Raw genomic sequence first — 18,772 nt, 5'->3', positions numbered from 1 at the left:
CATGACGTTCACCCAATGCCAAGTGATACTGACTGCACTGATCTGACATGCAGTGTCGTTCAGGATTCTTGAATGAACCTGATTGAACCCAAAATTATTAGCGTCATCGAAATTGCGCTCGTCCCTTGGAGACACTTATGTCTCAAGCATAAGCATCTTAAGGCTAAGTCTCATAAGCCTATTAATTACAGTAGGATAATGCTTACACATTACTGTTTTACGGTGGAATAGAGGCCACTATAGTACCCACCTACCTAGTCGACATTCTGTACAAGGAAGCTTCCCACTTGTAATTAATAATTATAATTGTGTATTTTTTGCTACGACTGATGGCGCTCTTTTATTCGACTCGAGCTGACTTTACCTGAACACGCATCACATCTCCGTGCTTGCATCCTGTGCGAAAAAGCATTCCACTGGTAAATGACCAATGATGAGATGCCAGCGTAACCAAAAATATAATAAAACTGTAAGTCATCAGTATAGATTTCTAGCATATTTATTACTGTTTAAAAATTTGGTCACAAAACGAAACATCGTTAGATGTAGCGCCCGTCAAACATCCAGATTTTGGGGCGTAGCGCCTCGATATCTTTTCTCACATGTCTCTCCACTAAAAGAATTTAGCTTAAAGATTTTAGCTTATGTAGTGAAAATCACAAATCGCTCATTATCTAAGATGAATTGGTCACAAAAAAAAACATTCTTAGATGTAGCCGGTACAGAGTTTCAGCGCTCTAACATGTCTCTTCACTGACCACTTCTTTAACACGGCTCACTCCGAGTTCGGAATTACTGAAATGTACGATGTACTTACTCCCTCTATGAGTACTGATCATTTCAAATACATACAATGAAATATCATAAAATGACCTGAAATACAGACGAATATAGCATCAAAGTAAAGTAGTCAAAAAATTATTTAAGTCGTACGCGTCTCTTTTTTAATTTTCTCAGAATTTCCGTAGAACTGCGGTTATTTTTTGTTCTTAAAAAGCATGAACATAATATTATGAAGAAAATCTATCTGGAATTCTGTTGGAGATTAGTTGAAGTAATGGTATTTCTTGGTTTACCTGTGACGTTAAGTCCATAATACAGTCGCAGAGAGCTTCCGGCAGCGGTGTGAACTGTCCTTGATATGCTGGAGTCACAATACAGTCTTCAATATCTCCTGAAACAATAAATTTTATACTTAAATAGGGTGATCTATACATATTAAATAGAATATCTTTCAATCTATTTAAAAAAAAACTTTAGATGACAAAAATAAATAACATATTAATCAAATTCAATATTGTTACTCAAAATAGGATATGAAATCACATAAAGAAAGTCAAAACTACCACCTATTCGAATAAGTATGCCTCAGACCTGAGAAGAACGGGCGCAAGAAACTCAGTCGGCATCTTTTTTTTCATTACAATGTAATATAATACAATAAAATTTATTACTTAATACCCTGAGGGCGGCCGCTCCATTCCCAACCTGTGTTACCTATATCATTAAAAAGTCATTTATGTTTTAGTTATCTTTACCACATAAACTTTTCTTAGCAATTCTTTGAGGTGCATTATAAAATTTGTTCTGAACATTTTCTCGAATCTTGTTGTACAAGCATATACAACGCCCCACAAAATACTTACTATCTCGACTTAGCCGAGTAGTGGAAAAATTGAAGAAAAAAATTGTTGAATGCGTTTGGTTTATTATTGTAAGCTGACAGGAAATAATTCCATGGAGTAGGAATCTTGTTATTTTAAGAAATACAAGTGATATCGTAAAAAATATAAATATTTCATGTTTAAAAATCGTCGCATGGTCAGGGTTTTCAAAATTCTCGTAAAAACTCACTATTAGTGTTGATTGAGCTGTAAATTGACATAAATATGCACAAAAGATGTAGTTTGATGTATGATTGGTATCCATTGCTATGTATATTAAATATACAAAGTACGTTTCTATATAGTTAGACATGTCTCAGTTAATGCAAAATAAATGTCTAAATTTATATTTTTGAATGACAGTAATTTACTCACAAAGTAACTAAGCATTAGTGATAGCAATATTATATTCTCCCTAAATTCTAACGGGGCACTTAATAGCCATAGTGAAATGTAATAAGTTACGAAATAACCTAAGTGAAAATAAAATTAGTTAGGAGAGTTTGTGATGAGATGTAAAAGTAATTTGTAATTTGTTAATAAAATATAATATTAGTTTCTCAGTAACATTATTGACAGGAAAATCTTAAGAAGATGTGTCATCTAACGAAAATGGACTTTTCAATACTCGTATAGATAAATTATATATTTACTACTCGTTGATAGTGATATCTCTGTAGCTACACGGTCGCTTGTCTGATTCCAGAGCTTTGTGGCTCTATAAATTTAATCTGAACAATGCGATGCGAACCACTAGGATATTTTGGCCCTGTGCCAAATTTTGAAATGGTGTAAGTCAGAGGATAAGACGATTTGATATTTCCATTTTTTATTTATAATCCCTTATCTTCACCTTCCTATATCAAATCTAGGAAGCAAGTTATGCAACAAACATATTTGGGATACTAAACATTATGGATGAGTGTGTGAACAATCAGTAATGACTTAAACAATCAAATATTTACATAGGTATAAAATAAAAATATTTGTCCTAACAAGACCAAATCATTTATTTACTTAGGTCTTTTGACTTATGAAATTCAAAACTATAAAAATTCACCATTTTTTCTGAAAAAAAAAAGGATTATTCAAGTATTAATAATATGGCCTTCTGCCGGTTGTATGATGGTTTATGTCATACCTGATCCTTCAAATTGAATTGGAAAGAATCTTCAAGGAAGAAGTACGCTCTTTTAGGGTTCCATACCACAGGCTGCTCACGGAACCCTATTTCTTTGCCAGCGCTACCCCTCCGTCTGTACGATCATGTCATGTACATGGACCGCATCCGATTTTTATTTATTTATTTATACAGTTAATTTCACAATTCACAGAGGAGGTATTTATATACATTGTTGCTGTCATAACAAATAATATAAAATAAGATATTTTCATGGACCACAAATGTGATTTTCAACCACATAAAATTACATTGTACGAAGGTCGGAATGTGCCCGAAAAAATAACACTGGAGTTTATTGCATTTTACACGCAGTGTCCTAAAAATAATACGCGTAAGTTTAATAACTTGTACCATACTTCATTAGTTATTCAATAGGTAGATAAAACGGGACATTGAACTTGATTAATACTGCGTCGATACACATTAGCGAATTATATCGACTCATCTACAGGACCAACATTTGGTGTGAAAGTGATAGTTAAACGTACGAAACTTGCGATGAAAAGAGATGGGTTGCTTGATCAAATTTCTACTAGAAAATTATGGAAGATATTTTACGAAGTTTTATGCTTAACTGATCAATTAAATATTCTGTATGTGCCAGTTAATAGGTAGGTACATAAATAACCAATTTGTCATTTACATTTCAGTGTTTCCACAACAATAATTCATTACAGTTATTGCCTTATTTCAGAGGAATTGTTCCAAAGATCAGAATTTATAGTAAATAAGACGCACAAGTTTTAAAATACAGTAAGTTACTTGACCATTAAAACTTATTAACAGTTTGGTAAAGCTATAGAAAAAGATTCGTTTATGGAAGTTTGTGACGTAACGAGAAGATTGCCAACTCTCATCTCTGATCCTTCTTTTACATGCAGAAATAAAATGACTTATGTTCTAGTTCCAACCAGTTTTAGTTCCAAACTCTTCATGCGACAGTAAAAGACGCTGTTACGCGGCAAAATTGGGTATGATGGCTGTAGGTACTACACCAGACTAACACTGCACTTTCTTACTTCTTCTGACTACTATTAAACTTACGGAAATACAAACATACATACAGCTGAGATATGATCACTGCGGCCTATTCTTTATTGTAATACGAAGAAGATACAAGAATAAAAAAAGTCGCGGAGCTTGTTAAACGTTGATTATATATATATATATATATCTACGTACGATTATTCGAATTCGAAAACCGAAAACATTGCATTACGTGACAGTTTAGGCACGACTGGGAGCTCCGTGGAGAGACTCAAGGATTCCACGTGCATATAAATACGAATGTAAGTTTGTTTGTTTAAATTGAAATTTACAGACACAGAAAAGAATATAGGTAAGGAGGACGCTTGAATCCTATAGAGTAACATAAAGAAATACTAAGGCATGTATGTGCATCTAACATCACCGACTTGTTAAAAAAACATACAAAAAAATATAACGAAAAGGAACAACGTAAATATTTTGACAAGTCTGAGCTGGCATCATCAATCTTCTTGCTCATTCCAACTTTATTTTCAGTCTGTTGTGACACGGCTTACGATGACATAGCTTTAAATACCAACGAGGATTTTAAACAACTGAAATTCAGAATATCTTATGCTTTGTCGATACAGACTTACCTGCCCTACACTCAAACTTTAATAAACTATCAACTATCTGTCGTGTTGCCTGAATTTTAACAACGGCAATTACAAAAACAACGTTTGTACAATACTAGGCGTTTTTTTTTTAATGAAAGTGGAGTGCAAACGAGCTTACATACGGGTTACCTTATAATTTATGGATTTCAAATGTAGCTGGATAGGCCACACACTCCAAAAGGATTCCAACCATATAACGAGGCAAGCCCTGGGACTGGAGCCCTCAAGGAAAACGTTAATGCGGCCGTCCAAAGCAAACCTGGCGGCGGACTGTTATTGATGAAGCGAAAGACATCGGAAAGACCGAGTGAAATCAAGAGAGATAATCAGGAACAATTGCGATGGAGATGCACGGCGGATGCTAGTGCTTACGGAACTTAAATTAAGTGAAATGAAAGTGGATCTCATGTTATGGTGCATCGTCAACTTCCGGACTTTATAGGAGCTGAAGACTGACTCTCGTCTAGCCTAGATCTTACTATCACAAAAAATTGTGGTCAATTCAAAAGACATAGCCTGCTGGTTAGAGTGTGTCATTTATGAAACTTTGACACAAGCACATGCTTCTAGAGATTTCTTATGCGACTCATAGTCCGGTCAAATTAGACCAAAAAATAAGAGTAAAGTTATCTAAATTTTCACCAAGCTGAAAATCGGTAAGATTGTTTGAAATATCATTAAAAACAAAATTTTAAAGTTCCCCATCTTTCCCCCTGTAAGGAAAAAAATTTATTCAAGGTCAAAGGTAAAAAAAATGAGTTTTTCGCGATTTTCAGCAAAACGGTAAGTTTTATCATAAAAATATCTCAGACAAAAATTGTAGATCATAAAATTATCTACAAAAAATTAACTCATAATTTTATTTCTACGAGGCACCGTTTTTGAGATATAACGATTCTAAAAGTTGTAAAAGTTGTAATCGTCATAATATGCATGAGTACGCCACGTATATATACATCTTTATAGTTGTAATATATGTGAAAAATATTTTTCTATTGGTTATTGTAACTTACACTACTAATATAAAATATACATAAGTTATAACTATAAGAATATCAGGTAAGTTCCTGTTGACCCTGTATCGTTGTTCCAACGCATGAGTATTACTGCAGCATTTCAAGATGAAATAGAAAACTATTTTGAATATGAACTATCTCCCTACCCTCTATAGTTATTTGATGACATCGGGATGCGTAAAACACAGAAGTCTGCAATTTACTATTGTTTCGAAAAGGTAGACTTTGATATTAACAACACAAATGCGACATACATCATTGACGGAGGATACTTACTACATCGCGTTGTATGGGATAGTGAACAAACATTCAACGTTATTTTAGATAAATACGTACAGTATGTACATCGACATTTTGGTTCCCGAGTTACTGTCGTATTTGATGGCTGTAATGATTGCACGAGAAATACCAAAGCTGCAGAACAGCGTCGTCGAACTTTAGCAACATCTTCATCAATTGATATTTTATTTGATGAAAATATGACAGTTCCAACCAGCCAACAAAAATTTCCTTCTAATACTCACAACAAGTCTCGGTTCATTTCAATGTTGAAAGAAAGATTTACTACGGAAAATATATTGGTAAGACAAGCTTATAATGATGCTGATGTATTGATAATTGAAACAGCAATTGAGCAATTCAATTTGACAAATACAACTATTGTTGTTGGTGAAGATATAGACTTACTCGTATTACTGACTGCTCGAACTCCAACTGAAAAAACTATTTTCTTCTTAAAACCAGGAAAAGCTCAACATCAATCGGGAATGTATTCATCAAAAAGTTTATCTACTTTTGCAAAGTGTCAAAATCATGTACTATTTTTACACGCAATAACTGGCTGTGATACGACATCTGCATTTTACAGGAGGGGTAAAATAACAGTCTTCAAACTATTTGAGAAACAAAATTTAATTGAATGTGCTGAAGTTTTTAAAAGTAGTAATTCTACTCGACAAGAAATTATTACTAACGGCATTCGCTTTCTTCTTTCTATGTACGGAGCTCCTAAAAAAACTACCTGCTTAGATAAGTATAGATATGCATGTTTCGTTAAAAACACCAAAAGTAAAAAACAAGTACAATTAGCTTGTCTTCCTCCAACCTCTGTTGCTGCTCATCAACATCTTTTTAGGGTGTATTACCAAGTTCAAGTGTGGCTTGGTTATCAGCTAGACCCTGTACCAACCAACCAACACCAACCAAGACCAACTTCCAACCCCAGTCTGTAGACTGGGGTTGGAAGTTGGTCAACAATTTATTAGAACCAGTGCACACTTTACTTCCACCTGCGCCGGAAAAACTGCTGAACTCGATTTTTTGCAACTGCAAAAAGGGATGCAGTGTTAAATGTGGTTGCAAAAAAGTCGGACTGTTCTGTTCTCCGGCATGTACACAGGGCCGGTTGTGCTCTAATATTGAATCACCAACAGTAGGGGATCCGTTTGATTCCAACGAGGCAACATGCGATACATCGCTATTAACGCAGTTTACATCCACTCAGGATGAAGATGAAGAAGAACAAGAACAAGACGAACAAGAACAAGAAGATCAAGAAGAAGAACAAGAAGAAGATTTTGAAAGTTACGACTCGGACGATTAAATTTCACTACTTTTTTTTAACTTAAATTGCTTTTATCTTTTCAATCTCTGCTAATATCCATTATTTTTCAATAGTTTCAAATTAAACAAGATCAAAACTGACCCGTGGAATAGGCCTACTGGGGAAACCACAAAAAAAAACGCGCTAAGTACACTACCTCATAGGTGGCGAGGAAACGTGTGCATATTATAACGATTACAACTTTTACAACTTTTTGAATCGTTATATCTCAAAAACGGTGGCTCGTAGAAAAAAAAGTATAAATGAAATTTTTGTAGATAATTTTATATTCTACAATTTTTGCATGAGATATTTTTATGATAAACTTACCGTTCAGCTGAAAATCGCGAAAACCTCATTTTTTTTACCTTTGACCTTGAATAATTTTTTTTCCTTACAGGGGAAAGATGGGGAACTTTAAATTTTTTTTTAATGATATTTCAAACAATCTTACCGATTTTCAGCTTGGTGGGAATTTAGGTAACTGCGAATGTCTAATTTGACCGGACTATCAGGCCTATGGCCCAATCGTAAATCCATAGATTGAGACCAGAATTTGGTCAGACCATGTTCAGGTTGCCCAGAATGGTTAAATCCAGAAGTAGTCATCTCGGAATGATTATTTTAAATTTATTGCTGATCCTTCAATAAATAAATACATATCAGTATTATTAATATTACATTCCGTCATAAAACTAAATGCATTTTATATGTACCAGAACTTATTGCCAAACAGAATAATGTTTATGATGGAACTTATTTGGTTTTAGATATGTAATGCGATGCCAGAACTGTGTGTAATAAATATGAATAAATTTACGTGAATGATTTACTTAAGCTTCATTTATAAATTGCCAGAATAAAATAAATAAGTTTGACTTAGGACTTCACTACAACAGGACAAACCAAGATTTAATACGAATATTTACGAGGGTAACCGTTATAAAAACATTCTTTGTACTTCTAAGTATGAGTGACAGCGTAGCAAGCTTCTTGTTGAACGCAAATGACTCGTAGCTTTAACGTGAAGTGTTTGGTAAATATCATATCCTGATATCGCTACTACTACATTTCCCAGAGATATCCCGTTAATGGATATGGCCAATACGGGACGAGACGAGCAGGACGTTCAACTGATGGTAATTGATACACCCTGCCCATTATGCTGCAGTGCCGCTTAGGATTCTTGAGAAACCCAAAAACTCTGAGTGTCACTATAATTGCGCTCGTCACCTTGAGACATAAGATGTTCAGTCTCATTTGCCCAGTAATTTCACTAGCTAAGGCGCACTTCAGACCAAAACACAGTAATGCTGACACATTACTGCTTTACGGCAGAAATAGGCGCCGTGGTGGTACCCATATTTTAGCCGGCATCCTGTGCAAAGGAGCCTTCCACTGATATATGCTGGGATATACCTTAAATGTTTAAAGTCATTAATTAATTGGCTTGATTACAAAATCGTAGCTCATTATCAAAATATTTATTTCACGTCGTAAAACCCAACTATGAAAATATATTTTTTTGAGAACATCGCGGTATTTCCGGTCCAGAGTTTTGGGTACCTTAATACAAGTGCTCAAAATATCTTATGATGGGCCGATAATATCTTGTGATGCCTAAGTCACAATTTCATCAGATGACCTTAAAGGTGTTTTATAATACACCGAAAACGTTAATATTTGTCAACTTGAATGATAACCGATTAACCCTTCCGAAGTATTGGTGAATCTTTGTATAATATCACTTGTATACTTCAACAAATCTAAACTTCTAAAATGCTTCGCATATTTATGACATTGTACTTCATCAAACTTTCAATTCAAATAATTGAAGAATACCAATCAATAAATAATCCATTAAGACGTACATTTTAAATTCTTATGTGTTCGATACTTTTCATTTACATAAGTAAGTGTATTGTTACTTGTCCATCAAAGAGATTGTTACTTATTAAAAAGTATGTAGTTTGCGATTGTAATTCGGCTCAAGCATTTGTGGAGTGAAATTTTCGACGAACTAAAAGATCGTTTGTCGGATGTTAACATACTGAAAAATCAATTGGATACGAAATAAAATTAAGTGCAAGTTGTAAAAGGGAACGCTTAATGTAAAACACCCAACAAGGTTATCAGTAAATGCCAAAAACGCTACATAACAGTACTGTAGATAATACTTAGTGAATGTTCGTAAAAATGCTAATTTGAAATTATTTATTATGAGGTTTGCTGTTTACTTAACGGTGAAACTGACTCATGCTTACAAATATTTGCAAAGTTACGAACAAATTAAAATTTAAATGAAGTGAATATTTAACGTGTTGGTGCTAATAATATTTGTATTAAGGAGTTTTCTTTTAAATACATTTCAAGTTTTAAAAATTATTGCTTCTATAAGAAAAACATAAGTCATGTCGTTAAGAATAAATTTAATCTGTAAGATACTTTTGTAAATTTTGTTCGCGTATTCAAGAATTCTTTTTATCACTGACTCCAATGACATATAGAACGTAATTAATTGACTCCCTTGAATAACTTAAGCCCTATTTATGCTTAATTAGCACACTTTTAATATTACAATTTCTCATAAACTATAGAAGTAAAAATTTTAATTAATTAAAAAACTTTATTGCAACTTCTATCAACTGTTTAAGTAACGGTTTTAGCCCCAGTCTTTGTTTACGGTACACTTCTTAGCTGTGTAGGAACCTACACATGCAATTTCAAACTTCTCTCTCTTCTTCTCAGTTATTCTCAACTAGTTTGGTGTAAGCTAATTTTGCCAACTCCATCCAGTTTTCTTGACGTCATTCATCTCATTTGTGGTCCGACTCTGTTTTCTATCTAATCTCTCTTCTCACCCCAAGGCAGGTTTTCCTAACGAGCCATTTATCCGAGCTGTGTCCTGCCAACTGCCGCTTCAGAATTGCTACTCATTTGATGGCATCGGTGACCATAGTTTGCTGACTAAGCCAAGTACTTCTCGCGTATTTTTAACTTCATTTGCATTACGTAAGAGCGCAGTAGTACTTTAGTTTACAAAAGAAAAAAATTGTTTCACTTTTTGCTGTTCTAAGCTGACATAAATATTTGCAGTGATCATTAAATATTATTTTGGTTAAAGAAAGCGTATCAAAGATTATAATGGTAAATTTGGAGGGAAGTGATTGCCTTGTTTTGATAGTATTTTCGTTTTGTACTATCAAAAGGCCTCTAAAAATACAGAAGTTGTTTTCATTCTTTCGTATATATTAGCGTCTGAACATTCATAAAAACTTTCCGTAAGAATTGATTAAATACTTCATTTAATTGGCCACAAAAACCATTACGCAGAACGAAACCGTGAAAATTAATACATTTACAAAATTTTATACGCGCATAGAACGAAACACGACATAATTAACAACAAAGCATTCCACGCATTAGCAATAACCGTATATTATATAATTATGCAGATGTCATACAATGAATAAGGTGTACGATCAAATTAACCGGTATGTAATTTGCACCTTCACAGATGTTTATCGCGGTGGGTGTAAAGGCGCCGTGTGCAGTTGGTGCCTGGTTTGTCTAATGTGTTGTGTGGGCAGGAACAAGGCCTCTGGAATGCGGACTATTTTGCGAAACTATCGAGAGGTTGCATTTAGCAATTTGTACTTTTCATAGTACAATTTACGACTTTACAATATGACGATTACTCAAATTATGTATGATAATAGTTATTTATGCAACTGTTGTGTAATAAGGGGTATTACAACACGAATGTGGATAAAAGATTCTGGAACAATTAGCTTACTGCTAACATTAAAACACCAGTCCTAGTTGTTACCTATTATATACAAATTAACTAAGTATTAATGAAACAATTATTTATTTTAGTAGTAATTTACATTTTTTCGAACACTGATTCGAACAACCTACTTTTTTTTACGACGTTCTGGGAGTGTGGAGCGCGCGTGCGGAGCGCGCGAAACGAAAATGTTCTTTTTTTGAAATTCATACAGATACCACGCATCGAGCAATAAGAATGTGGCTGTATGTTGAAACTCTTTGCGCATGAAGGGATTAAAAAAAAACATAGGAGTGTTATGAAATTCAGTACAACATTACAACACTCTTTTGGATGATGTAATGGTTATTAGAACATTGGGAGTTTTAATGTTGGCAATAAGCTAACTGTTTCAGAATCTTCAATAGAGGATTTAAAGCATGGGTGTAGATAAATAATATTATACCATTATCTTTGAGTTGGATATTCAATGAATGTAACTATTTTTATAATTTCTTCATTAAAATATTACCATAATATCATTACAATGTAGGCAAATAGGCTAATTAGTAAGTTTATCACTTGTTCACGAATAAAATTTGACAACAAAATTTTATGAACGGTGCGGGACTCGAACCCACCAACTCTCGCGTTCCATGCGAGTTACCTTCTAACTGAGCTAACCATTCGAGTGACGTATCGTCATAAAATCTTGTATGCTTTGTTCAACTCTCAGGTTTCTTATTAATCCATAGTTAATCCCAGAATCCCATTATTAATCCCAGAAGTGAGGGTTATCACTTTAAAATATACCAAATTGTTTAATCACTTTTTTTTCTAACTCGATAGAGTAAGTAGAAGCTGGATATTATCCTCGAGATTTCACATGATGGTAAAGTATAAAGCTCTTAAAATTCTTCACACATTTTGATGACTTTATGAACCAACTTTATTGTGAATTACTGTTCGGCCCTAACATAGCTGGCACGATGAAGGTAGTAAATGGCCGACAGATTACGTCCTTCAGAGTGTACTGCCGCGTTGTGACAGGCCGTGGTGACCATTTTGCATCCGTAGGGACATATAAAGAGGAACGCTTATAGCATATCGCATATTGAAAAGCTAGAGTTATCTAGAAGTAGGCCAATGTTACTTGATGGAGTAGCCTGAAGTCAGAACATTTACTCGCGTTGATTAGGAAAGAGGGGAACCCCACTCCAAAATAATCTCGTCAAATGAGTGAAGTAAACTACTATGTAAAATTTGCAGAACGGCTCAACTTCTGCGAACGAAGATTTAAAGGAAAACCCTCCCTGAACAGGTCACTTTACGCAACCTTAGAAACTTCTGCATTCACTTTATCGCACAGGCCCTTATAACAGGGATATAATGCAATTTTTAATAAAAGAAATTAAGGTATCGTCTAAACTTTCCAAAAGGTTATTATGGTTCTATAGAGGGTACACCATAGTACATACCTATAGCAATAATCAGTCTGAACTTTTAAGTATTGTTCATTAATATAACACGAAACTGATAATTCCAAAGTTGGTGCATGGAAGGCCTATGAGAATTACTTTCTATATTTGGGGCAAATCATTAAATTGATTGATTATTGTGTTTCTCATATCAAGAGGGACCGAATCTGAGATAAAAAGTTTACAGTTATTTTTTTTTGCTATTTACAAGATGAGTAAGTGTTTAATCATTTTGTTGATGTTAAAAAAGTTATATGTTTAAATATTGGAAAGGCAGATCAAGAAACAGTAGCATTAGATGGCGATATGGAATAAAAGAAAGAGGTAGTGATAGTTGGGGTATTGATACGAAATTGAAAGTAGATTGACTGCACAAATTTAAAGAGCTCATGTGGATGGAAGTTTTGGTAAAGAGCGACCTAACCGTTCGTTCCATGATCAGGTCGGGAAAGTATAGAAAATGAGCATGTATGCGAGATTTGATTCCAGTGGTAGAAGCCACTTTATTATGTTAGGACTGTAGATGATGTAAATCTATTATCTGGAGCAGTTAAGTCCTCGAATGACGACCACGTACTGGAAGACCGAGTGTTGGTAGGCCCCCTCACAAGATGGACCGACGATCTGGTCAAGATCGCCGAAATACGTTGGATGAGGGCAGCGCAGGATCGATCGTCGTGAAGATCTTTGAGGGAGGCCTATGTCTCTCTTCTCTATGAATCTCTTCCTATCCTGAAGGAGACACGCGTGATTGTGTGTGCATGCAAATTAAGCTGTAACAAGTATTTATATGTTTTGTCGTAGCAACAAACATGAATGATTTTCACACCTTCAAAGATTTTATGTGTGTACTCAAGGTAAATGGAGGCGCCTCATTAACTGATTGTTTTGTGAATGAATATTCAACTATGACGTAATTGACATTTAATATTATGTTGTTCTCACCGCGATCTAACATGATAACATTCTAGATGTATGAAATAATGTCGCATTTAATTTCTATTTTCCTATGTACACAATTTTAAACAAAAATATAGTCGTCTTTTGTTACAAATTCTCAATTTTACGTCTTTTAGGTATATTTCATTTTAACGATTTTAGAAAACTTTCAGCTAAGAATTATAACAAATTATTTAACCAGATTCTAAAGGCCGATTACAACTTTAGGTACATGGCAAAAGCCCAAAAGAAAAGGCATAGACATTAAACACTACTTACGTATTTAGAAAACAAAGACGGGATATAGTTACTTATCTAACTTGGTCTATATAAATGTAAAGTGTAAGGAATTAACGGCCGCTCTCTATTCAATCGCAATCCTTAATTGAAAATCCGAGGTTGATCATTTTCCTGTTTCTGATCAAAATTGATAGGATTTTAGACTTGGTATAAACTTCACATGACGTGTTTTCTATTCTACATCTATGGATTTGGAAAAGATAGAAGATGGAGGCCATTTTAAATCAAATTCAGGATCTTTTACGGAATGATATAAAATAGGGACTAATAATCTTCACTTAAAATCGAATACTGAAAGCACCTGTAAGTGACGACACCTAACCTAACGTATACATACCCAACAAACATAATGCCATTTACAATGAATATAATAAATGAAACGAAATAAAGAGATAACTTATATCAAATTAGCGAAGGCGAGGACATTCACGACCTTCACTATTGATGCACATGATGAGGAAGACGCATATAAGATGGAAATGTAGATGGGCAGGATAATAACAACAGGCAAGAAACCTGAGGGAACACAGAAAATGAAGAGGGATTGACGTTGTAACCAATAAATAAAAAGAAATCTGAAATATGGAAAATGCCAAAATGTGACCGCAGATGTATACGAATATTGAATGTTTCTAGACAACCGGTGAAAACAGGCCAGGTTTATTATTTTACTGTACAAGCTACGCCTAATAGTCGCGATTTGTATGTCACTTTATGTGAGTGTGCGTGCATTGCTCAAAATAGAAATTAATAAACTGTCAACTTAAATGTTTTTTCGATGTTTTCATAAGTGTCACAGTACAATACAGACGTATAAAGATCTAAGATATCTATTATTATCTCTTCTATGCACAATTATGATATAAACAATATATCTGACAAAACCAACTTTTTAACATTGTTGGAATGAAATCTTCGAAGTTAAAGAATTTATGCAAAGCGTATGAATTCGTGACCGGATGAGTCAACGCGGGCGGTATGGTATTTTCGCGTCGCGCCTGATCTTTTTTCGCAACATAAAGTACGAATAGTGAGGAGGGACGCCGGACTCCCACGTGGCTGTATGTCGGTCAAGTACATGAGAGATTACAAGCACAATGATACTTGTTGTTGTCGATTTATTTCATATTATTGACACACAGATGCTAATATACTCCACTCGCTTTTGTGCCTGACCTTGTATGCGTTGTATCGAGCCCATTAAAAATGAAACGATCTGTTTAAAAATATTATTAAGTAGGTAGGTACTATACATACTATAGATAGACGCTATTAACTGGATGATATCGTAGAAAAAGTTCTTATAAATTGAGCGTAGGTATTAGGAGAATCTCAATCATTTAAGAGAAAAATTTAAAGAAATTACCATATTAACTGCCTCTCAATATATTCCTGAATTAGTGAATTATCTTTAAGCTATGATTATCATATTTTTAGGCCCAAAAAGAAATATTACAGTAATGCACATCAGAACATTATTAATATAATATTTTGGCTAAACATGACTCTCAATTTGGGATTGAAAAAGATCACCCTCAGGCTATTAGGAATAAGGTCTAGCATAATTATTTATTGTAAATTCTTACTTTTTACGGCCGTTTTCAATAACCTATCTACCCTTAGTTTAACTTACTGATAGGTACATTGCTGTCACCGTTTAATGACAAGATCTTATCTATCCATAGTTATGTCCAATATAATTATAGTCCAATGTTATCTGTCAATAGGTTATTGAAATGTAAGTAAGCGTAAAAGGTTAGATTTGTCTCCGTCTAGTAAGTTAAACTAAGGATAGATAGGTTATTGAAAACGGCCGTTAAAGAACTAGATTTTTAAATCACTCAGTGACTGAAAATACTACCAGTGAATTTGAATTCAGGCCTCTTTTTTGGGATTAAGTGAAATTGCATTACAGTAAAATATACTTTTTTTATTTTATAGAAAAGGAGGACAAACGAGCGTACAGGGTCACCCGATGTTAAGTGATCACCGCCGTCCATATTATTTTGGACTTTTTCAACACCAGAGGAACCATAGGAGCGTTGCCGGCCCTTAAAAAAGGTGTACACGCTCTTTCTGACGGTATACATGCCGTATCCTCCCAAAAACACCGCCCAAGTAAGCTCATTTCACAACTTTGTGGTATGTGGAAGAAAGTTCCTTCTTGAAAACTTCACTGTGGAGGAAAGCCACATATCCAGGTGGTGGGACGGGACGAAGTGACATCTCTACGCAACACCACGTGATCGAGCCATTCACAGAGCACTGGGTCCCTGACAATTCGAGCAGATCTGCCTTGCACGTGGTCAAATGGTTCTAGCTGATACTGGGGTACGCCAGACCAGAGATGACAGCAATACTCCATATGTGGCCGGACCTTCGCTTTGTAGAACGCTAGAATGTTGGCTGGCTTGAAGTTATGCCGTGCTCTATTTATGAAATCAGAGGACATATCCTCTATCATATAGACAATACTAGAGGAATATGTTGCCAGCCGTTTAGATAAGAGATTATATCGTATTCCTCAGCATCTCTACTTTTGCATTAAATGAAATCTAAACACTACCCTGAAGAAAACCTCAGCTGGCCATCATACTCGTATAACACATAATGTAACTATAATCTTCAACAAAAAAAAACTTGCTACGCTTGTCACTTCTCAAACAACAGCTAATCTAAACGAGGCCTTAGCGTGACCTTACATAACATGACCTTTGAGCTATACATTTTCGCTCTCTCAGTAAACAATACAAGAAGTAATTAAAGCAAAGGTTACTCGGGTGTCTAATGAGATATGCACTTAACAGAAATCAGTTTCACTGCCCGCGCCTTGTTTCTAACAGGATCCCCTATTAGATGACAGTACTTGACAAGTTCATAGACATTTGACATTACCATGTAACATTTTTGGCAGGAAATGATTCAATTTTTATTCAAATTAAGTGATATTATTATTGTGGTAAAACCAGTGGAATCTGCTATATTTCTTGGCATTACTCTTGATTCCAAATTGCAGTGGGGCCCCCATATTGAAGGATTGGCGAATAGGCTTAGTTCTGCAGCATATGCGGTTAAGAAAATCAGACGGTTAACTGACATAGATACGGCGAGATTAGTATGTATGTATGGGGCAGTGCGGCCGATATTAATACTATCTTTGTGCTGCAGAAGAGGGCTATTCGCGCGATTTATAACCTAGGTCCTAAATAATCATTAAGATAAAAATTTAAAGAAATAAACATTTTGACTGTTGCTTCTCAATACATTTTTGATAATGTTTTGTATGTTCATAAGCACATTGAGGAGTTTTCTAGAAACTGTGACATTCATAATGTTAACACGAGGAACAAACATAAATTTTGTTATGCGTACTACTCGGTTGGTTCGAGTTAGTAAGTCTTTTGTTGGGCGATGTATATGCTTCTACAATATGATCCCAGAAAATGTACAAAACAAATGTGTTACGAAATTTAAAAGAATTGTTAAAAAACGTTTGTGTGGGAAAGGTTATTATAGCATAAACGATTTTCTTAATGACACCACGGACTGAGATTAAAGCGAACACCCTCAGGCTCTTTAATTATTAATGTTTATTGTACGATATTACATTGTAATCCACATTTTATATAAAAAAAAAGCCCGCTGAGTTTCTTGCGCCCATTCTTCTCAGGTCTGAGGCAGTCTCTTTTGAATGGGTGGTAGATTTTGACGTTCAATAAGTGATTATAAATCCTATTTTGAATAAAAATATTTGAATTTGAATTTGAAATTGAATATTCTCAAAGATATGATTAGATGTCATATTACGCACAGTACGAATACACATTACACATTTTAATGACATAATGTAAAAAGGTTAGCTTGATTAAAATATAAGAAGTGTGTGCACTTATTTATGCACGCAATAAGCTATACTTCTTTGGCCAAACGAAACAAAAATCATTAAAATGATTTATTCCTCGTGCTATTCTACGTTATGAGAAAGAACAATTTTGTAAAAATCTTGCAAAAATGGCTTTGACAGTTAATTATTAGATAATGAATACGACTTTATGGGCTTGAACCCTTTGGCTGTCCTAATAATGGACGAAAAACACCAAAAAAAAAAAAACGAATGACGCAAACGTCAGAAATTTTAAGGAACCAACTTCAACCTGGTACTTTTGTGTTACAGTGATGCGCGCGCATCTTAAAATTTTACTCTACATTTTTTCATAACGCGCCTAAAGAAGTATAACTTCAAAAAGAGCTATTTGTCACGTGTCCCTGTAGCAGATAACTAGAATCACTGCTATTGGTCCTAAATGGTAGAATATTTGTCACACAGTAAAATGATTGTTGTCCTGTGCTACTACAAAAAATAAGGTCCTTAATGAGTCCTGCCATGCACACGCTGATTGGATATATCCCAAATTCACTGAAATATACTGTTCTTTTTAACCGACTGCGCGGTATTTGTCAATATTTATCAGTATACATAAGTTATTTTTCATTGAGGTGGTCTGCTCTAGACGTTTCGTGCTCTAGAAGATTTTATGATAATTCGAATTGCCTTCTTTTTGATATCTTGCGATTATCATGGTTTTCCTTATTTTGTGATATATTATAGTGGGAAGAGTAAGATATATATAGACACATATCGCACAATCACTCTAGTTGTATTGTAACTACATTGGTGGATACAGATCGTAGTGCCACACTAGTTTTCATTTCGCGGGTTCAATCTCCAGACGATACATGATTCAGTCTTCACTATTAGATACAAATAATCACACAATATCGTACAAATCTCTATTCGCGCGCTCCTGATATACATTTGGATTCTTCCACTCGCATCAAATCTTTCATGCACGTTCCATTCTTATACCTGGCTCCGTTTCATAGCATCTTCATTCCGATCATGGGATGTACGCTTTTGTTACACTTCCATCCACGTGATGCGCTTTGAATTTATCTACTTTCATTCATTTTTTTATTATAATTTAATATAAGTCAATCTACTTTCATTATTTTTTTTTAAAAGTCTCCAATACTCGGGCAAACTAAAACCAATGAAGAATCCCATGTTAATCCATGAATTGTTGACATGAAAATGGATATATCGCTTTTTACTGGATATGCTTTAATATCTGATAGTCTAAAAGAGATATCCTGTTGATTTCTACGATTTCCTA

The 18,772-nt window shown here is 34.5% G+C and overlaps 1 protein-coding gene across 1 annotated transcript in view; it reads right to left on the bottom strand.

The window, feature by feature from the left end:
• LOC126973097 (probable cyclin-dependent serine/threonine-protein kinase DDB_G0292550) overlaps positions 1 to 18,772 on the bottom strand; it is a 225,627-nt gene that overhangs the window by 47,481 nt on the left and 159,374 nt on the right. The window contains exon 4 of the mRNA XM_050820239.1: positions 1,077 to 1,174. Within this exon, the coding sequence (XP_050676196.1) occupies positions 1,077 to 1,174 (98 nt within the window). The remainder of the gene's footprint in view (positions 1 to 1,076; positions 1,175 to 18,772) is intronic.

This window comes from Leptidea sinapis, chromosome 28 (assembly GCF_905404315.1).
Source record: "Leptidea sinapis chromosome 28, ilLepSina1.1, whole genome shotgun sequence".
Classification (NCBI taxonomy): Eukaryota; Metazoa; Arthropoda; class Insecta; order Lepidoptera; family Pieridae; genus Leptidea; species Leptidea sinapis.
The sequence above is the reverse complement of the archived record's forward strand: the minus strand, read 5'-3'. Positions and strand labels throughout refer to the sequence as shown.